The sequence below is a fragment of the Populus alba genome, chromosome 7 (assembly GCF_005239225.2).
Source record: "Populus alba chromosome 7, ASM523922v2, whole genome shotgun sequence".
NCBI classification, from domain to species: domain Eukaryota; kingdom Viridiplantae; phylum Streptophyta; class Magnoliopsida; order Malpighiales; family Salicaceae; genus Populus; species Populus alba.
In genome coordinates this window covers 714,483-740,206 of record NC_133290.1, presented here as the reverse complement: position 1 = coordinate 740,206, position 25,724 = coordinate 714,483, and the positions used below count along the sequence as shown (strand labels likewise).

The 25,724-nt window shown below is 34.6% G+C and overlaps 4 protein-coding genes across 8 annotated transcripts; all 4 read left to right on the top strand.

Moving 5' to 3' along the window:
• The first annotated feature begins 428 nt into the window (after positions 1–428).
• LOC118032036 (uncharacterized) lies at positions 429–5,499 on the top strand. Of its 2 annotated transcripts, none has more exons than XM_035036598.2 (5): positions 429–552; positions 1,497–2,521; positions 2,939–3,247; positions 3,965–4,056; positions 4,315–5,499. In XM_035036598.2, exons 2-5 carry the CDS (start codon positions 1,592–1,594, stop codon positions 5,165–5,167), a joined length of 2,184 nt encoding a protein of 727 aa, XP_034892489.1. In that variant the 5' UTR covers positions 429–552; positions 1,497–1,591; the 3' UTR covers positions 5,168–5,499. The 2 variants fall into 2 exon arrangements, with proteins under 2 accessions (XP_034892489.1, XP_034892488.1); XM_035036597.2 differs by lacking the exon at positions 429–552 and adding an exon at positions 583–739.
• Positions 5,500–6,486: 987 nt separating this feature from the next.
• LOC118032041 (calreticulin-3) lies at positions 6,487–10,848 on the top strand. Its single transcript, XM_035036606.2, has 13 exons — positions 6,487–6,821; positions 6,905–7,100; positions 7,189–7,447; positions 7,593–7,649; positions 7,745–7,792; positions 8,079–8,165; positions 8,258–8,315; positions 8,764–8,831; positions 9,383–9,475; positions 9,562–9,618; positions 9,730–9,801; positions 10,123–10,155; positions 10,515–10,848. The coding sequence occupies exons 1-13, from the start codon at positions 6,587–6,589 to the stop codon at positions 10,524–10,526; spliced, it is 1,275 nt and encodes a 424-aa protein (XP_034892497.1). The 5' UTR covers positions 6,487–6,586; the 3' UTR covers positions 10,527–10,848.
• Positions 10,849–11,956: 1,108 nt separating this feature from the next.
• LOC118032046 (probable hydroxyacylglutathione hydrolase 2, chloroplastic) lies at positions 11,957–16,519 on the top strand. Of its 3 annotated transcripts, none has more exons than XM_035036620.2 (8): positions 11,957–12,084; positions 12,782–12,964; positions 13,078–13,281; positions 13,572–13,695; positions 14,380–14,480; positions 15,132–15,206; positions 15,303–15,401; positions 16,151–16,519. In XM_035036620.2, exons 1-8 carry the CDS (start codon positions 12,031–12,033, stop codon positions 16,295–16,297), a joined length of 987 nt encoding a protein of 328 aa, XP_034892511.1. In that variant the 5' UTR covers positions 11,957–12,030; the 3' UTR covers positions 16,298–16,519. The 3 variants fall into 3 exon arrangements, with proteins under 3 accessions (XP_034892511.1, XP_034892510.1, XP_073266379.1); XM_035036619.2 differs by lacking the exon at positions 11,957–12,084 and adding an exon at positions 12,114–12,597; XM_073410278.1 differs by lacking the exon at positions 11,957–12,084 and adding an exon at positions 12,573–12,683.
• A 2,362-nt stretch (positions 16,520–18,881) lies between these two features.
• Positions 18,882–24,329, top strand: LOC118032037 (3beta-hydroxysteroid-dehydrogenase/decarboxylase). Of its 2 annotated transcripts, none has more exons than XM_035036601.2 (12): positions 18,882–19,248; positions 20,041–20,130; positions 20,252–20,385; positions 20,527–20,697; positions 21,009–21,125; positions 21,231–21,310; positions 21,585–21,780; positions 22,281–22,392; positions 22,780–22,954; positions 23,214–23,370; positions 23,577–23,643; positions 23,727–24,329. In XM_035036601.2, the coding sequence occupies exons 1-12, from the start codon at positions 18,981–18,983 to the stop codon at positions 23,915–23,917; spliced, it is 1,758 nt and encodes a 585-aa protein (XP_034892492.1). In that variant the 5' UTR covers positions 18,882–18,980; the 3' UTR covers positions 23,918–24,329. The 2 variants fall into 2 exon arrangements, with proteins under 2 accessions (XP_034892492.1, XP_034892491.1); XM_035036600.2 differs by having other exon boundaries at positions 18,886–19,248; positions 22,281–22,398.
• The last annotated feature ends 1,395 nt before the right edge of the window (positions 24,330–25,724 follow it).

Here is a 25,724-nt window from a genome sequence, read left to right as displayed (position 1 = left end):
TACATGTTAGTTAACGATTATCTAATATGTTTTTTTGTGATTCATGTTGTTTATGATTCATATATTATTATTATTATTTATGTGTTTTAATTGGATATATGTTTATTGTTAAAAAAAAAAATATGTTTTCATCAATCGTGTTTTGAATAGATGGTTTATTGTATTTATGATTTCTTATGATTGTGTTTTTTATTCAAATTAAGATGATAGAGGGTAATAGTCCTCCTTTTTTTTAAGTCCACATCTCAAGAATACACTCAATAAATTCTTTAACTAATGAAATTATAAAAAAAATAATTAAGATTTTATTTTTAAAATACCACAGATGATATAACATGGTAATAAATTGTTTTATCTTTTTTAACAAGACAATATATTACTGGAAAAATAAGTAACTTAATTAATCCTTTTATTCCATGACAAGACTCCTCTACCAGTTTCTGCAAGAATTCAAGAGACCAAAAAAAAAAAAAAAAAAGAAAAAAAAAAAGAAGAATTCAAGAGACCCTCTTGTTTCATATTCCAAAACCAAAAACAAACTCTTCCAGCCCAGTAAGTACAATTTTCCATTCCCTTTTATATTCAGTGACTGAACTCCTCAATCCAATGAAAGAAAGCTAGTTAAAGAGGGTTAGGTTTCATTTTTTTTCTTGGACACATTGAAGTGTTTCCAGTTGTTGAGCATATGTCAATGTGTCAGGCTCTGACACCTCTTCTCTCTCTCTCTCTAGATTGTACAGTAAGCCTGGCATCAATTATTCTCTTTAGCTTTTCATTGGTTTGTTGCAAAGTTTTCAGTTTCCTATGATCACATGATATGATAACCCTTGGTACATGCTGCACTTGTCAAAAACTATCTAAAGCTTCTTTGGATGTGCTTTTCTATTTGAAAAAGGTTGCCTTTTTCAACTCCATTTTGATCTGCACAATAAATTTCCAAACTTTCTTGGGCTTTTTTTATCGTATTTTGGTTGTCTTGCGATTAGTTGTTTGCAAAAGATGCCAAATTTTATTGAACAGTCCTTTATCTCTTTCTGGGTTTTGAGCTTTTGAGGGCACACTTAACTTGCTTCTGCCAAGCTGTACACCATTATCACTTCTCAGAGCATCTTTAAAGGAGTGTTTAGTTTCTGGGTTTGTTTTGTTTTTATTGAATAATTTATTATCGTGAAAAAAGTTTCCATCTTGGTTGGTTTTGGTGTCTTATTTGGTGCTCCTTAGGGTTTTGATTATTGGGGTCTGGTTTTGTTCATAATTTTTATGTTGCCTGGTGTCCTGTGTTTGGCCTCTGAATAAATTATACCACCATTATTAGCTCAAAAGCATTTCTTATCTGGATCTTGAGCATTCCATTTCTCTCTCTTTTGAAACTGATGCGATGTTGAAATCTTTTGTGTTGACAAATATCATTTGGGTTTAAACTCTAAAGGGTGATCCTTTCTTTCCTTCCGTGACAAAAAGTTCAAATCTTGATAGAAAATTTCCAATTTTTACAGTCCGGGTATTGACCAAGACTTCCTTTTCAACTATATCTTCAAGTTCTCCATCTGGGGTATCGTCGGAGTGATGCGAATAGAAGGTCTGTTAACAAATGGCAAATCTTGTACCTGGAGTCTTACTCAAGCTTTTGCAGCACATGGATACAGATGTCAAGGTTGCTGGGGAACACAGGTCATCTTTATTGCAAGTTGTGAGCATTGTACCGGCATTAGCAGGTGGTGAGTTATTCTCTAATCAAGGGTTTTATCTCAAGGTATCAGATTCATCTCATGCCACTTATGTGTCTTTACCTGACGAGCACGATGATTTAATTCTTAGTGATAAAATCCAATTAGGCCAATTTATTCATGTTGAAAGGCTTCAACCAGCCTCACCAGTGCCTATTCTTAGAGGGGTCAGGCCAGTACCTGGGAGGCACCCTTGTGTAGGGAGCCCTGAAGATATTGTAGCACCCCAGTCCCCTGGTTTTCTCAATAATAATCTGGAGAAAGTGAAATCACCCAAAAGGGGTGTTTTGGGCGGTTGTAATGTTGGAGAGAAGGATAAATCAGTGGGGGGTAGTGTGAATGGTAATTCTCATAAGGAGGCTTTGTCAGATAAGAAAGCGACTCAAACCAGATCAAAGTCTCAATTGTCAAAACTTACACTAGATTTGGATTTGAAAAGGGAACCTGCGGCAAAATCTAAGTTATTGAGTTCAAGATCAATTCCTTCTTCTCCAACTAGTTGTTATTCATTGCCTAGTTCATTTGAGAAGTTTTCAAATGGGGTTCGGCAGCAGTCAGTGACTAAGGGATCGGACAATGGATCACCTAGGATTGTAGAAAAGGCAAGTTCTGTTCGTGGGGCAAGTCCCACTGTGAAGAGGGTGCCGGTGATCAAGAATATTGTTCAGGGGATTGGGTTGGGGGCCAAAGCTTTGAGGAAAAGTTGGGAGGGGAGTATGGAGGTGAAGCATAGAGAGAAATCAAATCTGAGAGGAGCCAGACACGATCCAAAGCCTGAAGCTTGGAGTGTTTCTGTAAGTATTATCATCTATGGATTTAGTCTTCTAGCAGAGTATGATTTGTTTGAGATGTACTTGAAAAAACACTTGTTTCAGTTAAGATATAAAATGCTGTAATTTCGGAGTGATAGGCGGTTAAGTCTGATTTCATTCTTTTCTTGATCATGGTTTTCAATGTTCCTCAAGATTCAATAGTTGAGCCTTTTTTTCAAAATTAGATCCTTTTTATTTGGTTTGATTGGTAAAACTGTTGTGTTGAATTGGTCTATCTCATTCTTGTATTGTCCTGATTTCGTGTGACCCAAAAGGTCCTGAGTTGACTAAAAAATGTTGTGCTGTTTACTGCTATTCTCCATTTCACCTTTTTTGTGTTTTCCAACTCTTCTTTGTAAAATCACTATACTCGCCACCTAATGTAATTGTATATGGCAGACTCCAAGAAAAAGTACATCAAGTGAGAGATTGCCACCTAAAGAGGATTACAGGACCCAAGTATCTTCTAAGTCATCCAAAGAGGAGAATAAAATTCAGACACCTACCAAAATTTTTTTTGCAAATGGAAGTTTGGATGAACAAGACAAGTCAAATAAGCTAAGAACAACCGCTGGAAAGAAATCATCAGAGCATGCTAACAATGGATTCCCAGGAAATCTGGTCAAGGTTTCAATAAATAGCAGAAGATTGACTGAAGGAAGTGTTTCATGGAGTTCACTGCCCTCTTCTCTTGCCAAATTTGGAAAGGTAAAACTTAAATCTTGATAAGTTCATAGGCCTTCTTTCTGTTTTCCGAGAGAAAAGTAGTGGTAGATGTAAGAACATTTCCACATTTTATTAAAGCTCGCCATCTGTTGAGTGTTGAATTATGCTGCCTAAGAACATACCATTGTGTTCTCTTCTAGTGAATTACGTTGAACTATTTTTGACATTAACTATGGCTCAGGCTTAGCTTAGTGGCCACACCTCCTTTGACGAGGAGGTATTTAAAACCTGTCCCAAACAATCTCATCATCAAAAAGAAGTAGAAACAGAAAGTGCAAAGAATTTAATTAGCATTATTCTATGAAGTAAAATAGGTATAATCTTGAATGAATGATAGCAGAATGAAGTCATAGATATCTGTAACGTGGTCTGCACCTTGAAGGCTGGGACCTCAGGCCACTGAAACCTTAAATCTGCTTTCAGCTATTTGCTCTCAGTGGCATGGTCCTCTGTATTTAAATGCATGACACAATGCTGTATTGTACATTAAGTAGTTAGCTAGCGATTTGCTTTGGGGGATTGAAAATTTTCCACATAAACCAGGGACATTGCTGATATGTTAATTATTTTAGTGGTAAAGAGCTAATTCTTTTGATGCCATGGGTATTATCTGTAAACATCTAGTTCAATTGGTTTCTGGTCTTCTATTAATTACTTTGCCTTTTCAATCTTCACATGTCTATGCATTTTTTATTACAGGAAGTTATGAAGCATCGAGATGCTGCGCAGACGGCAGCAATAGAGGCTATTCAAGAGGCAACTGCTGCGGAGAGCTTACTTCGATGTCTAAGGTATAACTACTCAAGAAATAGTGGTTGATTAGAAAAGTAGTAGAAAATGTCAAAACTTCCCAGTTATGTTTACAATTTCTTTATAGCTTGGATTATATTGACTCCATATTCGAGAAATGTTGGACGAACCAAGACAACTTGAGTTCTATTTGCTTGATTAAAATGTTGGGAACACGAGAAAAGTTATTGTATAAACAATTCAGCTTAAGCTTTTCTTTTTCTCCTAACATCTTGTCCTGTGCCTCTTTCCTCTTGCAGTATGTATTCAGAGCTGACTTCCTCTGCCAGGGAAGACAACCCACAACCTGCTGTGGAGCAGTTTTTAGCTCTTCATGCAAGCTTGAATAATTCTCGCTTGATTGCCGATTCTCTTTTTAAAATTATTCCAGCTGGTTCTTCCCCGGATTCTAATGACAATCCATCTGAAGAAGCGCTAAAGGTCACATCTGATAGACGTAAACATGCAGCCTCTTGGGTTCAAGCTGCACTGGCCACCAATCTGTCATCCTTTTCAGTATTTACCAAAGATACTACTTCAGCTCCTAGTCAAGGTCAAAAGGCTATTGCCAGCAATCAATCGATTTTAGTCCTTGAAAACTCTTCTAAGAATACCACAACGAAAACTCAAGGGAAAACGCGTCCAACAGTTGGCTCCAAGCTTGTAGCTACAGGAGCTTTCCGCAAACCAGGGGATAACTCTACCATTAGTCAAAAGGCACCACCCCAACCTCCAGCAGAGTGGATCAGAGGAAATGGCCTGGATGAGGCCGTGGACTTGGCTGGAATGTTGCAGATGGAATCCCAGGATTGGTTTTTGGGATTTGTTGAGAGGTTCTTGGATGCTGATGTAGATACCTCAGCTTTGTCAGATAATGGTCAAATAGCAGGGATGTTGACGCAGCTCAAAAGCGTGAATGACTGGTTAGATGAGATTGGGTTGAGCAAGGATGAAGCAGAAACACCCCATGTTTCATCAGAGACCGTTGACAGGTTACGGAAGAAGATTTACGAGTACCTTCTTACTCATGTGGAATCCGCTGCCGCGGCACTAGGTGGTGGATCACAGCCATCACCGGCAATCCGAAGTATAGAAACTAAATCAAAGAGGTGATATTATTAGTTTTTGCAGCTTGGCCACATGCAGCGTTGGAGATGCATATAATAGTAACATACCATTAGAGCTGTGCCCCTTAACAACCAAACCAAGTGGGCTAAGGAGCTCAGTGCTGTATTCAATGTACATAAATCCTACATGGGTTTGAGGTATAGATCACTATTAATTATCAAAAAAAGGCATCAAATGTAAGTGCAGGGTTTTTTGTTTCTGTTTCTCCTGAAACTACACAAAATTAGAACAATTCCATGAACTGGAAAAGCAATATTTTCTCTCGTGTTGGAATGTGTATGAAAGTTTCTATCATAATATGATCTATTTAAATGTCATATTGTGTATTTTGATGTTGTAATAATGATTGTTTTTTAAAATATTTTATTTAGTAGATTTTATTGACTTAATTAAATTTGATCAAGTTGATACTATTTTGTTTTTAAATAAAATAATATAATTTTAATAAAAGTTATCGGTTTGATAACTATTAACCCAATAAACCAGATGATTTTTTGCAAGTTAGATCCTAGCTTGGATCCCACAACTACAACAAAACCACCACCACGACCCCTTGTATGTAATTTCATGGTTCAAGGTTTTCTCTAACCCCAGATAAAAGTTTGACATCGTTTGTTTGTGGCTCAGCGGGTTTTTTAAATTTTTTTTGTTTTTTTTTAAATTAATTATTTTTGTATTATTGATTTGCAGATATCATCTCTTTTTGCTTGTTTCTCCTCTTTAATATTTTGAAAGTAGAACCCAAGGTTAAAATTGCTAAAAAAACCAAGAAGAAATTAAATAGAATTAACAAAATCTGAGTTATAGTTACCATATTCAAACATATTTTGCAGTGTAAAAAATAATTAGAAACAGAATTTCTTAAAGAAATTGTCATCTTCATCCTTTTTTACCCCTCCTTGGTTATCTATCAATATCACTCTCAAGTCTTGCAAGTCCTGGTAGATGTTCAAGCATTCAGGCTGACCCAAGAAATCTTTGAAGCAATTAGCAAGTGTTCAGCAACTTGACGAAGCCCCTGAGATTTTCTGCCGTCAGTCTTGGTTTCACATCACGGACCGTGACGATCGGCAGACGAGCCAGAGTCATGATTCTTGCCATTCTTGTCCTTTCCAAAGTCATGTAGTTTGAAGGTGTCTTCCAAGTCCTGCCTGCCTAGCAATAACTTTGCTAAGTCATTGCAACCAATCAAAAATGTCCAAATTCCTCCCCCTTTCACACCACTCGGGTTATTTGAGAGTGTTCTAAACTTTAAATAAGAAAAGAAACTTTATATTTATATATTTATAGGGAGGTTATTTATGTAAAATCAGTGTTTAACACAAGATTCTCTCCCTTTGGTATATAGTGCAATTAGATCCAATCACCTACATCACTGGCACTTGGCCAACTGGTTCGCCAGAAATGGAGAAGAAGCTAAGACTACATGTCGTTCAAGCCTTAAAGCTACTATTTTTGCTCATCACTATCCACTTTCTCTTCCTCTTCCCTGTCACTCTCTCTGAAATCTTCTTTGAAGAACGTTTTCAAGATGGGTGGAAAGATAGATGGGTTTTATCAGACTGGAAAAGAAGTGAAGGCAAAGCTGGTACTTTTAAGTACACAGCAGGGAAATGGCCTGGCGACCCAGATGATAAAGGTATATAAAAAAATGTTAAAGAATTTTTCTTTTTGAGTTTATCTTATCCGGGGTTTGATTTTTAAGGAAATTTCGTGTTTCAGGTATTCAAACATATAATGATGCAAAGCATTTTGCTATATCTGCAAAGATTTCACCTGAGTTTAGTAACAAGAATAGAACTTTAGTAGTTCAGTATTCTATTAAGTTTGAGCAAGATATTGAGTGTGGTGGTGGGTATATTAAGCTGTTTTCTGGTTATGTTAATCAGAAGAAATTTGGTGGTGATACTCCTTACAGGTAAAGAAAGTGACCCTTTTGATTTTATTGGGGTTTGAGAATTGGAAGGTGGCTAAGCTTAAAGTTTGTTGTGTTTTTGTCTTTGCAGTTTTATGTTTGGACCTGATATATGTGGGACTCAAACAAAGAAGCTTCATGTTATCATGTCTTACCAAGGACAGAATTATCCAATCAAGAAGGATTTGCAGTGTGAAACTGATAAGTTGACTCATTTCTATACATTTATTCTTAGACCTGATGCATCTTACAGTGTGTTGGTTGATAATAGAGAGAGGGAATCAGGAACCATGTATACAGATTGGGATATACTTCCTCCGCCGAAAATCAAAGATACCAAAGCAAAGAGGGTATGATAGGAACTTGGGATTGGGTTTTGGTTAAATTCTTTTTAGGGAAATGTGGTGCTTAGATTATGAATTGCTGATGGTACTGTTGTTGATAGTTTGGTGTTTTTGGTCAAACCAAAAATGGTTGACTTTTATTGTTTTATAGCCGGCGGACTGGGATGATAGGGAATATATTGAGGATCCTGATGATGTCAAACCAGAGGTATTGCCTAATAATCTGTTTAATAACGTGGTTGAAATAGTGATTTATACATGTTCCTGATACATTCACTTGTTTTATCTGCTTTGATGTTGCAGGGATATGATTCTATCCCCCGGGAGATTCCTGATCCTAAGGCTAAAGAGGTTTGTTTGGTGCCCTCATTTTAGAATTTCCCATGTAATTATCCCTTTCTCGACTGGTTGGGGTTTGAAACACTCTATTGGACTAGTCATGGATTAACTTGCCTTTATATGGCAACGATGTTCTAGGAAGATGTCTTTCTATTTTGCTCTCCCTTATTCAACTTGATGATTGGATAGTTAGGTTATAAATAAGAAGAGATTATCTTGGTTTATTAGTTGATTTTAACAGTCGCAGCCTGGAAGACATAATATAATGGGCCTTTCTCTGTGTTGCTGCTTTGAGTAGCCTGATAATTGGGATGAGGAGGAGGATGGAATATGGAGGCCACCCAAGATACCAAATCCAGCTTACAAAGGACCATGGAAAAGAAAGGTGTGCATCCATACTACTAAACAAAAGTTTGAATAAATTACTCAAGCTGATTATAACGATTATTGAATTAAGTTGTTATCCTGATACTGCAGAAAATCAAGAACCCCAACTATAAAGGAAAATGGAAGACTCCATGGATCGATAACCCAGGTACGAATCATTCCATTAAGGCAAAGTAGTTATTTTTAGCGCTTATTTGGGGGGAGAATGCTTAGGACCATTTTCCATATATAAATGTTCAGGAATAGGAAAATGAGCATGTTGGCCTTTATATTAGCATTTAACCAAGAATGGAGTAGGCGGTATGTTCAAATTGCTGAAACCTGGTACTGGATGTTAGGCAAGTGTGTTGTTGTATAAAAAATGAAAATTTCATTCTGGGCTACTAACAGAGCATAGCAAAATGAGTTAGCTTCTAGGTTGCAGTAGGAATGTTTTTTAAATGAAAAGCAAAATGGTTTTTCAATGCAACCAGTCACTTCAACAAGGTTGTGTCTGAAGTCTCTCAAACTATGTGGTCAATCTAATAGCTTTACCAGATTTCAGTATCCAATTTCATTTTGTAAATACTCACAATCCTCATTTCCTTCTTTCTCAGAGTTTGAAGATGATCCTGACCTTTATGTGCTAAAGCCCATAAAGTATGTGGGTATTGAAGTTTGGCAGGTGGGCTCATAACTTCTTTCCTTCAACAGGAGATCATTGATACAAATTGTTTGGGGAAAAGTAGCAGACTAATAATACCAAAAAGAGTAAAATTTTGTTATTTGAAATTAAAAAAAAATGGTTGTTTTATCTGATCTGACAAATACATTTGTCACTCTTATATAACCTGGCTTTGCTTATCTGAAGTCATCTGATTAGGCAAGATAGCACATTTTATTATATTCATATTAGTAAACTGGTTAACTTGAGTGCTGACTAGCTTTTCATTCTAAATTGAAAATCTATTGACTTCAATTCATTTCTGGTTGTAATGGCTTCTTGGCTCATGTCTACCCTCTTGAGGAGTTTGGATTTGTACTCAAGTCTTTGATTTGTCCAAATAACCAAGCTGCCTTGACACTTGAAACTGATTTGAACTTCTCATTGTGCGTTTTTGGCGGAATGATTGAAATCTTTCATAATTTTTGTTTTCAGTGGAGTTTGGATTTATGCTTCTAATAAGACCCATACTGAGTTACTGTAATCTGATAAGATCAAATATTGCATTGCAGGTGAAGGCTGGTTCAATTTTTGACAATATATTGATCTGTGATGACCCACAATATGCGAGAGAAATTGTGAAAGATGTATTCCAGAATAGAGAGGTGAATTATCGATTTTATAGTCCATGTGGCTGATTGGTTCTGAGGAATATGGCTTGATTTGGATTATCATTTCATGTACATTCCAGATCGAAAAAGATGCCTTTGAGGAAACAGAGAAAGTGAGAAGAGCTCGAGAAGAAGAGGTGACTTACTTTGTTTACTTGCTTTTGGAAATATGCAATTTTTTTCTTTAACTCTGCTGTTAACCACTTTTTTGAGCACTGTCCAATTGATTTGAATCATTGCATTTGTAGGAAGCTCAGAGAGCTAGAGAGGAAGGTGAAAAGAGGAGGAAAGAAAGGGGCTCCAGGAAGCCTCGTAGAAGGGTATAGTATCTCTTTATTTCTTCTCATCAAAACTTAGTTGATACTTTTAATCTTGCATCTCTTGATTGGTAGCTGAATTAACTTTATATGATACTCCATGCTCAAATAAATAAACTTCTTCTAATGCTCCAAACCATTTAAAAATGTGAGGTACTACTCATAAAACCATTTTCAGATGATCTTTTCATAATGTTTTATTGAGAAAGAGAGATGGACAGCCAAGGAGTCACAGAAGTAAAACATCATTTTTTGATCATGATCATTGTGATGCTTTTTATTTCTTTAGTGAATGTGATTTAACATAATAAGATTCTTTTGCAGCACGATCCTCGGGATTACTTGGATGATTACCATGTAAGCATATATTCGGCACTCTTTCTCTCATTTTTCCCATTGTAGAACTTTTTTCAATAGCATCATAGCAAGTGGTAAAAGATCAATGGCGCATCTCTACTGTAGGCAGTAATTACTTAGCTTAAGCCCTTTATTTTTCATTACATTTCATAAAAAAAACGGTGCCTATATGTTTTATTAAACAAAAAACAATACTAGCAAATGAACTCTAAGGTAAACTGTTACAGCATCAATGTCATGGCAATGAAGACAATATCCAGCTTGAGGCTTTCTGAACATTGATACATTATCTACACTGAAAACTGTTTCACGCTTTAGTTCAAATAATTTAGTCTGAGCTCGGAACTTTCCTTTTGCAGGATGAACTATAAGCTTTCCATGGCTGGCTCCATCTGTGTCTTACAACTGGAAGAGATACCAAGTTTCAGATTTCTGAAGGCAGCATTGCCTGTCAAAAGTTGTATTGCTGTTGTTGTAACATTAGAAACTCACCAGGGCCACCGCAACAAATAACTTGCCCAAGTTGACATGGCAATTCAGCCACAGAGGTTTAAGTGGGCTCTCGTTATTTGAGTTGACAGTGAATTAATGGACAATTTTGAGGCTAATCATTGAAAATTCTTATGGTTTGGATGGATTAAGGATTGATTATCAGTTAAAACTTCATCTGCATGAGTTCTTTTTGTGGTTTAACTTGTGCCAAGAAGATAGCTCATATACCAGGCATGTGCCATAGAGGTTTGATCTCCACAATATTTTATTTTCCATTAAATAGCAAAATCAGATAAAAATGGATCCTTTTAAGTTTATGGTGAGGGGCCCTTCAAAGGAAATGTGGGACCTCCTCAACATGGCCTGAAAACACTGTTGGACCTCACGTCTCAAATTTTTGTCTGTTGTTAGGACTTCACCAGATCGTCTCATTCCCATCTATTTCTCTGCGCCTTTTGGAACGCGGCATAATTTCTTTTAAAAAAAAAAAAAATTAGATGATTTTATCATATCTTCTGTAATGAATAAAACCAAACAAAAATTAAGTAGAATAATATCAAAATAAAAAAATTGCAGTCCATAAAAATAGAAAAAAAAATCAAACAAAATAAGAGGCTAATGATATTTAACAATAAAAAAAACAAGTGACAATGATAATCCCATTGGCCAGCAAAACAAATGTGTGAAAGGCATTTGTCTAGTAATTTTCTATATTAATCTTTCGCTAATTTATTAGATTTAAATATTAAGATCACTCAAAATTTTATAAGTTTTCTTTAAATGTATTAGGTTAAGAATACATCTTTGATATTATTCAAGTAAATTAATCCTCATTTGGTATTCAAGCTGTTAAGAATATATTTATTAATACATAAAAATATCTAAAAACAATATAAAAAACATTTATTCTTCTATATGCATTTTGATGATAATGATGGGATACAAATCTGATACAATTTAATATGTTAATTCCTCTAAAAATATCTTTTTTCTAATGATAAAGAAAAAAAAAATTTAGTTGTTTTTAAATCTCCTCTACATGTATTGAAAAATCACATTATTAGTGAAGGTAAAATAGACTAAATTATAAGATAATTTAGAGGGTAAATTGTTACACATACAGCAAGATATAAATTGTAATTTTTTTCAGCATGAAAAATAAATATAAAAACAACTAAACTATAAAATAATTATATATTTTTAAAAAATAAACAAAAAATCATTTTTTATTATTCCAATTCTGCTGACCCATTTTCCTTGTCAGTCACCAAAAGTACTTCAATAATAATATTCATCATAATTAATCAAGTGCCAACCCACACCCATCCACAATAACTCTCTCTAGAAAAAAAAAAAACAGAGAAATAAAAGAAGAGTGAAGTGATGCAGATGATCTCCAAAGCATCCTGTGCCATGGCTACCCTCCCTTGCTCCAGGGTGGGGTTGCTTGCTTCCATTTCTTGTTTACTCAAGATCCATTTGATTTTGTTGAATGTTTTGTACTTTAGTGTTGGTTTAAACTTTAAAGTCTCTTTCTTTATGGGAAATGAGTGATCTTGATGTCTGAACCCATTTGAGAGATTGGAGAATCCTTGCTTCTGTTTTATTTTGGAGTATTATTTGCTTGATTTTTGTTTAAAGTTTTCATTCTTAACTTCTTTTAAGAAAGCCCATTTACTGTTTTGTACTAGTTTTGATGGTGGAGGTAGAAGGAATGGTGAAATTTCATTTTTCTTCTCCTAGTGGTGATGTAGGTTTTTTACCAGAAGTTTAATTGGTTGGATAGTAAAGAATCAAGTGATTTGATGTAATGGGCACTTTGTTTTATTTTTAGTGGAAGTTGAGCAGAAGGCATAATTGGTGAATTGCATGTTGACATATGAGCTTTTGAAGACAGGAAATCATCTTGAGAAGCTGAACTTTCTGTATATAATTTTTGGCCTTTCTAATGTAAATGATTTCATCCATCTATCACTGTCCATTTGCTTCATTTGGTTTTTCATATCAGGAGATGATTTTCCTTCTTTGTGGAATAGGTTCGGTGTTTATTTCTGGTGATGTAGTGGATATATACTTGCTAAAACTGTGGAGATTGAGATCCAGGACCTTATATTTTTTTCTCTTACATTGTTAGGTGAGGAGTGGGCTTTGCATATTGCCAGGCATGAGGCAACTTAGCCTTAGTAAAGGTCTTGTGTATGGATTCACGCGTTTGTTGTCTACGCCATTTAAAACCTTGCGTGGAGCAAGTCGAACACTCAAAGTTGCCCAGTTTTGCAGTGTTTCTAATATGTCATACTCATTGCAAATTGAATTGGTAAGAATCTGTGATGTTTTTATTTTGCAAGCTCTGTTGTAATTTTGAAGTGTTGAGTGCTCTTATTGTGAATGGATGCCTCATATCATTTTTTGTTACCTTCATTGCTTCAGGTGCCATGTCTTAAGGACAATTATGCATATCTCTTACGTGACGAGGATACAGGCACAGTTGGAGTTGTCGATCCGTCTGAAGCTACACCTGTTATAGATGCTTTAAGTCGGAAAAACTGGAACTTAACTTACATACTAAATACTCATCATCATCATGATCACACAGGTGGGAATCAAGAGTTGAAAGCAAGATATGGTGCAAAGGTATATAACTGGGTTCTCATTTTCTTTCTTCTCCCAACTTACATTGGATGAGATTAGATGAATTCAAGGAGCTTTGATACAAGAGCCTTATAATGGTCAAAAACCAGAGTTTCTATTCACCGTTTTAAATCTGCTGGTATTGAGTCTAATTCTTGAAACTTAGCTTAGTCTAAGGTTTTCAATGAATGCTGAGGATTCTTCATTGAGTATTAAGAGAGTCCTTCATGGTTGTTTGTAAAGTAGCTCTCAAAATTTTCTGTGGTTTTTACGGTTCCACTTCTTGTTTGTAGGTAATTGGTTCGGGAGTCGACAGGGATAGGATTCCTGGCATTGATATAGTTCTGAATGATGGGGATAAGTGGATGTTTGCAGCCCATGAGGTGCAAGTAATGGACACTCCTGGCCATACCCGAGGTTGTATTTCCTTACTGATTAATCTAACATTAGGAAATCCTGTCGATTATAGATATTCATGAGAATCATATCATTATAATGTCAAAATGGTTTCTTTTCTTCTGTTAATTTTGAAATGACACTGAAAATGCATTTTAAATCAATGCATTTCCATGCTGTTCCAAAAAAGAAAAAATAATGCATTTTCTAGAAGCATGAACTTGTGATTCACTACTTAGAATAAAACTCATGAAATATGTAAATTGCCAATATAAAATCCAAGTCACATGAAATAGTTATAAATGTATTGCACAATGGAAGGCTGCAACAGGTGATAACTTCCAATATCTGTCTTGCATGCCATTAAAATGGGGATCTTAGAATTTTCTGTTTGGAGATTATCCAGTTGCATGGGACATGTGGTATAGACTCAATACAAAAAATAAATATGAAACAGACAGTTTTTTGTTGGCTTCATCTAAACCAAAACAGAAATTTTGTCAAATTTGTCAGTAAATTTCAGTAGTGTCTTCATAATTTCTAGTAAATTGCATACATGGATAGCGCTGGTTATTTCTGGTAGGATGGTGGACGGACTTCTCTTGTTGGTTTTGGGAGGAGTAAAGAGTTTAAGACTTCATGGTTATGCAGCTATTGCAGTTTTTGTTGTTCTGACGTTCAGCATTCATTTAATTGTTATTGTAGGCCACATTAGTTTCTACTTTCCTGGTTCTGGGGCTATTTTTACCGGAGACACTTTATTTAGTTTATCATGTGGCAAGCTTTTTGAAGGAACACCTGAGCAGGTAATTCTTGACATTTATTCTTCGTTTTACCATTTTTCTGAGGTTCAAAACTATATCTAATGATGCACATATTGGGTTGGACTTTCTATTTGAGTAAAATTGTTTCAGCACATGAATCTGCAAGGTGAAATTATTTTCAAAAGAATCATTTCATCATTTTGACTTGAAGAGTATTGAATTGTTAATGATACATGTTTTCTGAACTTGAATGCTGATATATTTCCCTAGCTTTCACCGCCCAACAAAAAGAGATCTGTGATTTTGAACCTCCAAAAAAATCGTTTTCTTTTCAGTTAATTTTTCTAAATTTCTGTCTTTACTTTACAGTTTACAAGTTGTACATTTAATGAAATATTTTATAGTTAGAAGGGGACATCCCTGCAGTCAAATCTTGAGATGATTGGGTGAAACATTGGAGGATGGGATAGAACTACTTCCAATTGTGTAATCCAAATAGCAGGCCTCTTAATTAACCAACAGAATACAAGATGAAGCTAGTCACTTGATTATTATGTATGTAATGCCTTTCTGCAGTCAATATTTCGTTGTTAAAAATTTTGTCCATATTGGAGGCATTGTGGAAACTGGTTGCCCTTTTCATCTTGTTTCATGATGATTTAATACTATAGCATCTGATTGTCTTTGTTGCAGATGCATTCTTCCCTCAGGAAAATCGTGTCACTGCCTGATGATACAAATATATATTGTGGTCACGAATATACATTGGTTGGTCACTGTTATCTTTGTTTTTCGTATCCTGCTTGCATGATCTAATAAAAATCAAAGATCAAGGCCCTAACTACGATGCATCTTTTCTGACAGAGTAATTCAAAGTTTGCACTGTCTATAGAACCAAATAACGAGGCACTCCAGTCCTATGCAGCCCACATAGCACATCTTCGCAGCAAAAGTTTGCCAACAGTGAGTCGTAAGCCTTTTTATTTGTTCTTTTGAAATAACTAACCAATGATGGGCTGCCACAACGCCTGAACCCACCCCTACCCTCAAGTTCACAATGAGAGCAGGATCCAGTCCTATGCCTCTAGTACAAGGCCAGGAGAATATAGCAACGGAGTAATGTGCCGCTGGATTTTCTTATTTCCTATCTTTGTGATCTAGAATGAAAATTGATTTTATGATTTGTGCCCCTTATCAGTCTTGACAGTGCTCACATAGCCCTTCAACTCGTTAGAGATTCCTATCCATGATTGAGCTCATGATGTTTCAAACTGAAACATTGACTTTTGAAAGGTATCTTGCCTTTTGGAAACAGATATAGGCACCAAATTCAGTTGCAAGTCAAGCATTTGCCTTACAAGGGATGTGTGTGCTACTGTACGTGAGTACATACCCTCTTTGGCTTTATAGAAGCACTTAAAGTTTTATGTCCGTAGCTTTCCTGCCTGGCTCCGGCTATTAGAGTTTTTAATTTTGTAGAACAGCACAACCTTCCTCGTGGACACGCCTTGAAATGGTATTCAGTTTCAGTAAACTTGGAAGTAGCTTGCAAGCTGAGTTCCTTAGACATCAACAATCTGCATAAATTATCGATCAACTTGATTTAATTTCATAGTCCTGGATGTGTTTTTTATTTTCTTTGCTTATCATTGAACTTTAAATTTTATCTTTTTAAAGTTTTGCATAGAACGTGAGTTTTTCTGTCTTATCAGATTCCAACTAAGCTAAAGGTTGAAAAGGCTTGCAATCCTTTCCTCCGCACATCAAGTACAGAAATCCGGCAGACCTTAAACATTCCGGCAACAGCAAGTGATTCAGAAACCTTAGGCGTCATCCGCCAAGCGAAGGACAATTTTTAGATCACATACAAGATTATCAACTTGTTATAGGATAGGTGATTCAGCTATGTATTATTCTCTGCGGGTTTTGATATCTTGAATCTCCTTCGGATTCTCTAACAAAAAGAAATAGCAAATCCTGCTTTCTTCTATTTGGATAAAATGGTTTAATTCCGTACCAGCTCAGCTTTTATTAGCTGTGAAAACATTGCGAAGAAGGTATTCATTTCTGGTTCTGGTTCATGCATGATGCCATTTCTTCCACTACTGTAAACACTTATTTTTCTGCTGTTCGACTGAAGTTGGACTTGGCAAGAGCTTTGACTGTGCTCTTCGGCAAGTGCCGCTCCATGTAGCGTGAATTATGTTCAGCTGGTTCAAAGATGGAGAGCTGGATTTTCTCTCTTTGATTATAAATTCAGAAAACGAAATGCCAGAATTAGATTAGATATGTGTGACCTAGTCAACCTCGACACTGAAAGAAAAACATGGATTCAGGCGCAGGTAGTGGTTTAGAACAGAGCATGGAACTAGGAACTTAAAATTTAGGAGACAGACACGTAGGGACCACGATGCCTTTTGCCATGACTCCTAATCACTTGCAGCTAGGAAAACCACTCTGAACCATTTATTAATCAATGGCGTTTGTGGGGTGAATAATGAACTGCTTTATCATGGTGGGACACCAGCAAATGAAGGCTGGTTTTCGTTGAGTTAGGAAGAAATCTGGGCCCGCCATGGTAGAAAAAAACAAGGAATTGGGCAAGGTATGGCAGAGGCTTGTGTCTCTTGTGTTGTGGGCGAGGTTGCTTACCTCCATCTGCCTCGTGTGTTTGTTTCTTATGGCTTTGTGGTGTGGTAGGTGATGGATGGGTTTACCAAATAAAGCTGAAAAAGATCTTACATCACTCCCATCTCCCATTGAAGCAACTGGCACCAAATCCATCAAGTTGTCTCGCATAGTCACGTCTTTAATGAGAGATTTGCTATACTTTTCAAAGTATTTAAAAAAAATTAATTTTTTTTAATTTTTTTTAATGTTTTTAAATTGTTTTAATTTACTGATATCAAAAAAATAATTTTTAATATTATTTTTATTTACTTAAATCAAATTTTAATTAGATTAATTAGAATTCAAAATTAACTTATAACATTAATTGAATTTAATATATCAACTTCCAATGAGTTTACCTATTTAATTAAATGAAGAGGGTTCAATAAAATTAATATATGGGTCAATTTCACGTAATATAAATAAATTGATCTCTTTAATTCCGATTTAAAAACATATAATTTATGCACATCGAAACTATATAAATTATAAAAACTTCACTCCTCGTATTAATATTAATATACTAAGGATTCGTTTCACTCGAAATATCAATTTGAGGAAAAAAAAAAAAGAAGGATTAGGAATCTCGTAGCCTTGGAAACCTCGTAACATTCTACATGAGATTGCATCATAAAGACATGAGCACCATGTCAAGCAGATGAGTGGGCGTTGTCTCTCTTTTTAAGCCACTTTCTTGCTATTCAAAATGCACATCAAAAGCAACTTTTATTTTCAATGTCTTTAATAATGTCTTTAGGGTGACTTTAAGGGAGCAATTGTTGTTAATTTTTTAAAGAGTTTTTTTATTTAAAAATATATTAAAATAATATATATTTTTTATTTTTTAAAAAATTTTTAATATATTAAAATGATATAAAATTATAAATAAAAAATTAAATAAAAAAATTTTTAAATTTTGTGCAACCCCGTTTAGAATACAACAACAAAAGGGGGCTAAAAGGAGGATGTTCTGAAGTTTCAAGAAAGCAAATTCCTTTTCAAGTTAGCTTTTATGTCAAAGTTTATGTTTTCTTTTGTTTTATTCAACTGGTCCGACGTTGATCCATTGAATTTTAGGATAGCTCGTTTTTTAAGTTTTGTGTATCTATAAAATAAGCAAAAAGGACTAGATGACTGTACTAGACTACTTAGTTAACTATAATAGCATTTTTAATTATGGTTATAGTTATTTTTTAAAGTGTATTTTGTATTAAAATAATATATTTTTTTTATTTTTAAAAATTATTTTTAAAATCAGTGTATTAAAACGATCTAAAATATATAAAAAAAATAATTTTTAACAAAAAAAATTAATTTTTTTAAAAACATGAATACAATCACATTTTCAAATATTAATATATGTGATTTTTTTATTTAGATATGGAAATATAGTTGTCAAGGTTGATTTATAATTTGGTAATTTGTATAAGTTGATAAAAAATTAAAAATAAATTATTTGATTTTATCTGAATTAAATCACGATTTAATTAATCTAGATAAAATTTGGTTAAAAAATTCATGAATATATTTTAAAAATATATATAAATAAAAGTACTAAAATTTATATAATTTTTAATTAGTCCGAATCAACACTATCAGTATCAGTTTATAACCCGAGTTTTATACTTAGAATACTCCGTATCAAGTTTTAGAACTGTAAGATAAACTGAATCCGAGTTTCGAATATACCCTTCACCATCAACCTATGTGTAGGGAAAAAATAAATAAAAAGGAAAGCAGATCCTGTGGGACCCACCAACAATTAAGAGTCTCAATAAACGCACGCACAGTTTCCCCGCCAATTCTTTTCCTCATTTATAAACAATTCCCAAACCCCCAAATTTCAAGAACATTAACCAAAATCCTCTAAAAATGGCGATCGTCGACGATTTGATAAACCCTAGAGGAGCCCAAAGAACTTGCGTCGTGGTGCTTGGTGGCCGGAGCTTTTTAGGCCGATCGCTTGTTACACGTCTCCTTCAACTCGGTGATTGGATCGTTCGAGTCGCCGATTCGACTCCCTCCTTGCAACTCGATGCTGACTCTAATCATGGCGATTCTGTCCTTCGTGATGCTCTTGCGTCAGGTCTTGCTTCTTATTGTCAAGTCGATGTTCGCGATCTCTCTCAAATCATTAAAGGTAACAAAAAAATCGGAGATTTCGAGCGTTTCCTTTTGGCTGTATGTGTATGTGTTTGTATGGTTGGTTGGTGAGCAAGTGTGAGAAAGGAAGGGGAAATGAGAGAAAAATGGATTTTTTTTTGGATTGCTGTGGTGATTTCTGGCAGTACCGTGGTCAAATGAGGCTGTAAATTATTTGTTTAATTGTTTAACTCATTGAAATTTTGTAAAGTTACTATCTCTTATTCAATTACTTCTTGAAATTTAAAATATTAAGGAATATCATGTGTTTTTGGCTGGTAAAAAGGTAATTGAAAAGGAAAGAAATGGAGAGAAAATTACCGTGATGACATAAATCTGTGCAAGCTGCTTTAAGTTAGAGTTCAACTTGTTTTATGGTTTTTGTAATTGAAGAGAGTTACTGAGGTTTAGTTTACTGTAGTTTTGGGGTTTTGAAACGAGTGATGGAATGTCATTTGTGGGATTCTGGAGTGAGTTTCTTTTGTTTGGTTTCTAAGAAAATTGAAAGAAAGAAAAGAAAGTTTAGTTTTGAATTATTTATTCAATATAGTGTGAGTGTTAGCCCTGTAAAGTTCATATTATTTCATGAAAATCTTGAGTGATTTTAGCTTCTTAACAAATGGTTAGATGCTCATGGTGGTGGGACTCTTTGTTTGGTTGCTGAGAAAATGGGAGAAATGGATATCTGAATAATGTGAAAATTCGTGGGTGGAAATTTGAATTTGGTTAATTTTTTCTGGATGATATGTAAATGAAGAGAGCGAAATGTATGTGATCTGTCTTTTTGCAGCTGTTGAAGGATCATCTGTTGTATTTTACATGGAAGCTACTGACTTACCGAAACATGATTTCTATGATTGCTACATGATTATAGTTCAAGGTAATTAATGGGCTATTACTTTTTTATATTAAAACCATGCACCATAGAGGGGCTAGTTGGTACTGGGGGTGGAACATTTCAGAATAATTTTTGTCTGATTGCTTGTTTTCATTTTATACAGGTGCTAAAAATGTTATCAATGCTTGCCGAGAATGCAAAGTCAGACAGCTTATATATAACAGTTCTGCAGATGTAATATTTGATGGTTCACATGATATATTTAATAGGGACGAGTCTTTTCCATGCCATTGGAAAGTATGTTTGTTGCTCTAGAGATTTCACCTTTTCTTCTTTGTTTTTTTCTTTGGAGAAAGAAATTCCCTTCTTACATTTTCTATTGGGTTATGTAATTTTTCTTTTCCCTGTTGACTGGTATTTTTTTTTATCATGATACAGTCTGCAGACATGCTGAGTGATCTTAAGGCTCAAGCAGAAGCATTAGTCCTGTATGCTAACAACATTGGCGGTCTTTTAACATGTGCACTGCGGCCTAGCAATGTCTTTGGACCTGGAGACACTCAGCTTGTTCCTTTTTTAGTGAATTTAGCAAGATCTGGCTGGGCAAAGGTTTGAGGACTATTTGTGCTCAACATCTTTTGTGTGATTTTTCATGCTTTATTGATTTTGTGAGCTTCTTATACTACTGTGATTGAACTTTCCCCTACTCTTTCTGTAGTTTGCTTTAGGTATCTAGTTGATATATATTGTTTGAAGCTGTAATAATTCTTTGGTACATTGCAGATTTACCTGTTATGCAGGTAGATTTTTGTTTTCATCTTTCCATGTTTGGGTGTCATATATTGTACACCAAATTTCTTTCCATGAGCATGAACTGTGGTTTTTGAATTCTTTTGAAGTGATGTGGTTTCTCATTTCAGCTTATTATAGGAAGTGGTGACAATATGTCTGACTTTACCTATGCTGAGAATGTTACTCATGCCCACATCTGTGCAGCAAAATCTCTGGATTCTCAGATGATCTCTGTGGCTGGAAAGGTATTCCAATAGTCTTAATGGTCATGTGTGGTGAACACTTTAGTTTCTGTGTTTGGTGACATTAAATGCATAAGGAAAACATTACTTGTTTTCAATCAAATGCAGGCATTTTTCATCACCAACCTCGAACCTATGAAGTTTCAGGATTTTGTATCATTGATATTAGAAGGCTTGGGGTATCAAAGGTAAAGTAAGCATATTGATCTTTTCTTTTTCAAATGATGCTAGGTTGGTGGTGTGTTGGCTGCTGCAGGATCTTTAGAATTTCAGCAGTATAATTTAAAAAATCTGAATGTAGGGATTGTAAACCAGTTTTAAGCCTCAACCTGGTGTTGAAAGACTTAGATTTCAGCTCTAAGATGCGAACATACTTTTTTTTGTTTTCATTCTTTTGTATGCTTGTCTTGGATTTTCTCATACTGCAATCTGAATCTGAGTTTGTATTTACTTTGACTACAGACCTTCCATAAAAGTTCCCGCCAGGATAGTCAGCTATGTTCTCTTGGTTGTCGAATGGATGTGTGAAAAGCTTGGCTCCAGAAAATATAACCATGACATCTCAGCTCGCTTCTTTCATTTAGCCTCATGCACCAGAACTTTTAACTGCTCTGCAGCTCAAAAGTACATTGGATACTCACCAGTTGTCTCTCTGGAAGTGAGTTTTGTTAACTGTATGTATGGTCCCTTATGTCTTTCTTGCATTTAATTGTCAAATCATCAATGTTTTTCTTAGAAACCTTAGTTCTTTTACCCAGTCTTTGTGGCCATTCTGTTATCCTCATAATTCTTGAGCCTATAAGCTTTGAGATTTTCCAACATTCAGCACTTTTGTCCATTTGAGTGTCATTTATCTTGTAGTCCAATATTTACCTGGGGGCAAGGAAAATTGATGTTGTGGCCCCTTTGCAAATATACTCCGTCAGTATCCAACAATTGATTGGTCTTGCCAGTCTAACATGCTTGATTGATTCGGATAACATTTTCCTTGAAAGTCAAAGTGACCTTTAGATTACCAGCCTTTTTTCGGCAGGCACTCATTGCTATGATGGACATCAAATGAAATAAAAAGTGCGTTGTCATGTTTCAATAGCTTAATTTTAAGTTTTGGAACACCTACAACATAACAATTTATTGTTTGTGTTGGTTAATATGCAGGATGGCATCAGATTGACCATTGAATCATTCTCTCATTTGGCCAAGGACTCGTCTTTTGGAAGATTCTTGAATTTTGAAGATCAATCAAAAGCTGAGAAGCTGCTGGGCAGTGGTAAAGGTTGAGATTTTTTTCTGTTATGTACAAGTTAAATTGGGCTGTGCAGTAATACTGGTAGTACATTATATAGCTGTAGGTTCATGTCTCTACCAACATAACCTATGAAACTTTCAGATGAGGCTTTATTGATCTGGGCTTAGATTGATAGATTTTGCGGTCTTGATTCAGCTTCCAAGTCACATGAGGTAGATGTATTTAGCTGAATGGCCGTGACTATTGTTGCAGTAGCCACAACTAATCATTTTGGTTGTGTCTATGCTCAACTGAAACCACTTTCTGTCTGCATTAGCCTTTTCTTTTTAGTTATACATCATTTCAACCATATTTTGTAGTAAGGTGCCTTTTTTTGTCACTATAATGACTTGAACTCTCTTTTTGCAGTTTCAGACATTTTGCTGTGGAGAGATGAGAAGAAAACATTTACTTGTTTTGTTGCTCTTGTCCTGTTGTTTTACTGGTTTTTGCTTTCTGGAAAAACGTTTGCCTCGTCTACTGCCAACCTGCTGCTTTTAGTGACAACCATCCTATATGGATATGCCAATCTACCTCCAAAGATGTGAGTATTATCAACTTCTATGAAGGCCTGAGATTGAATATTACCAGGCTCTGTAACTTTATATAATTTCTTCAAATTTCTAACATATATATATATATATATATATATATATTTCTCTTCATCTTGACACCCGCCCCCCTTTTTTTTCTACTTCAAATATGCGAGTGTTATAAATGTTTTTGCTCTAAAACTCATTCTCATCAAAATCATTGTGCTGAATGTTATATCTGGTCTGTTGATTGTGATGCTTTTGCAACAGTTCCAGTTTCAACACTCCGAAGATATCTTTGTCTTCGTTTGAAATTTCAGAAAATTCAGTGAGAGATTCTATAATGTCCATAGTATGTCTATGGAACAGAGGGCATCTCACTATAAGATCATTGGCCCAAGGAGAGGATTGGAACAAATTCTTCCAGGTATAGATTATGATAGCATTTGTTTTACATTTTGAGTGATTTTATCAGTTTTCTATTTTATTTTTGTTATTTAGAACGCAATTAGTGTAGCCTTCTTCAATGGAGAGTGGGTTAAGTCCAAGTCTTCTATCAACTTCTTTTTTTTTTAGTGGATGTAATTTTCTCGTGGAAATTCTGTTGCTAAATAATTTTTATCATCAATTCAGGTGGTACTTTTTCTCTATTTCGTTAAGTGGATCCTGGTGGAATCGTTGGCTGTGGCAATAGGTTTAGGTAGGGAACAGTTTATTTTATTTATTTTATCATGATCAACTCGTGTTTGTTTCTTAGTTTGACCTTGTTGGAACTAAATGCAGCTCTGGTCTTCACCTTCACCGCCTTCTTCGTTTACGAACAATACGAATCAGAAATCGATGGATTAACCGCGATGCTCTTCAGCTTAACAAAGGGACTGTTGACGAGTTATGTTCCTGCATCCATGGCATCATTTCTACAAAACAAGGGAGTACTGCGGAAAGAGAACGGCAAGGTGGTTAATGATGAATGAGCAGCATGTGGATCGAAATCTACTTAAACTCAAATACAGAATTCAAGCTGTTCATACACAATATGCCAGTCGATTTAAGTTTCAAAACGAGCTCTATGGAGATGAGATGCATCCCCAGAAAAACAAAAAAACGAGGTATGTTAATACAGTACAGGCCGTATCCTTTTGCTAGTCTCCGAAGGACAGATGGTCGTATTCGTAGATATCCTTACTGTTAACACGTCTGTAACTCTTGTGGAATGCTAGACAGAGAATGTTCTGATATGATGATGGATAGCTTTGCATTCTGATATACAACTCTGATGGCTCTGATCTTGACTAGTGAAAAATGCTCTACCCAGATCAATCTCATAGGAACTCGTTAAAAACAAGTTTATTAAATAAAAATTTAAACAATTTGGTTCTCGTTTCATATTTGACAATGAGAATGTCACTATTTTATTTTTATTTTTTTATTAATATAGATTTCTAGATCAATTTATGTATATCTTTCACAAGGATGATATCAAAGTTATTAAGAGAGTGTTTGGCATTGCGTTTGTAACTGCGTTTCGTCAAATTTTGAATTTTTTTTTTTTTTTTTTGCTAAAATTGAGTTCGGTTTGTACTTTTCAGATCGTTTTGATGTGCTGATCTTAAAAATGATTTTTAAAAAATAAAAAAACATCATTGGCATGCTTTTCGGCACGAAAAGCTATTTGAAAAGCAACCGCTACCACACTACCAAACACGCTCTAAAACAGTTTGTTCATGATCAAAACTAATATTTGGATAACAGGTTGAGTGAGTTTATCTGGTCAATTTAAAATAATATTATTTTTTTATAGGAAAACTTAAAATTAATTTGAATCTTTTTAAATTCAAATATAGATTTTGATTGAGTTTCATAGAGTTGAGCTATAAATTCAAGTTGACTTTAATAATTAATAATTGCTTCATGTATATGGAAGCATTAAGTAAATTCCTCCCCAAGTTCGTGGATGTCACGATACTCATCACGCACAAATAATTTTATGCATGCGAAAAGTCTATCCATGAGAAAAAAAAGAAAAAAATTGGGATACAAACCTCATATTATTATAGATAATAAGAAGTAAAATTACTATTATTAATTCCTCAGCATAGAGAATAAAATTCCAAAATTATGTTAAAAGTATTTATAAAATGGCCTACACTACCAATTAAATAATTTCCATATAAATATAAAGAAAAACAGGTAAATTTGTTATCTTAATATGTGTGAGTCCCACGCCCCTGTAACCCTGTACAGAAAGAATCTTTAATGTCTTAATTCTTAAAAATATTCCTAAAAATACACTCTTAGAGTGTCTACTCAAATGGTAAAAAAATGTTTGCTAATCATTTATAATATCGTCAAATAGTTTGGTTGGTACATCAATATTATTTCAATCTTATCATTCAGTTTGAATTAAAAAAAATTTATTTTCTCTTGAATGTAGAAATCCAACTTAAAACTCTATTATGAAAATAACTTAATTTCTATGCGAAAAAAGTCAAAAAAAATAATCTTATCATTAATAATAATAATAAAAAACTTGTAAATAATTTGTTCGATACTCATCTAGTAAAGATGTACGTTTTTTTTTTTTTAAGGATATTTAAAAAGTATATTTTACTTGAAAAATATTGAGTTGATGTTTTTTTTTTAATAATTTTGATGTGATAATATAAAAAATTAAAAAATCATTTTAATATATTTTTAGATAAAAAAATATTTTTAAAAAACATTAAATATCACAATACTAAACACACTTGTATCTCATCATGCAAAATTAGCCAAAAACAA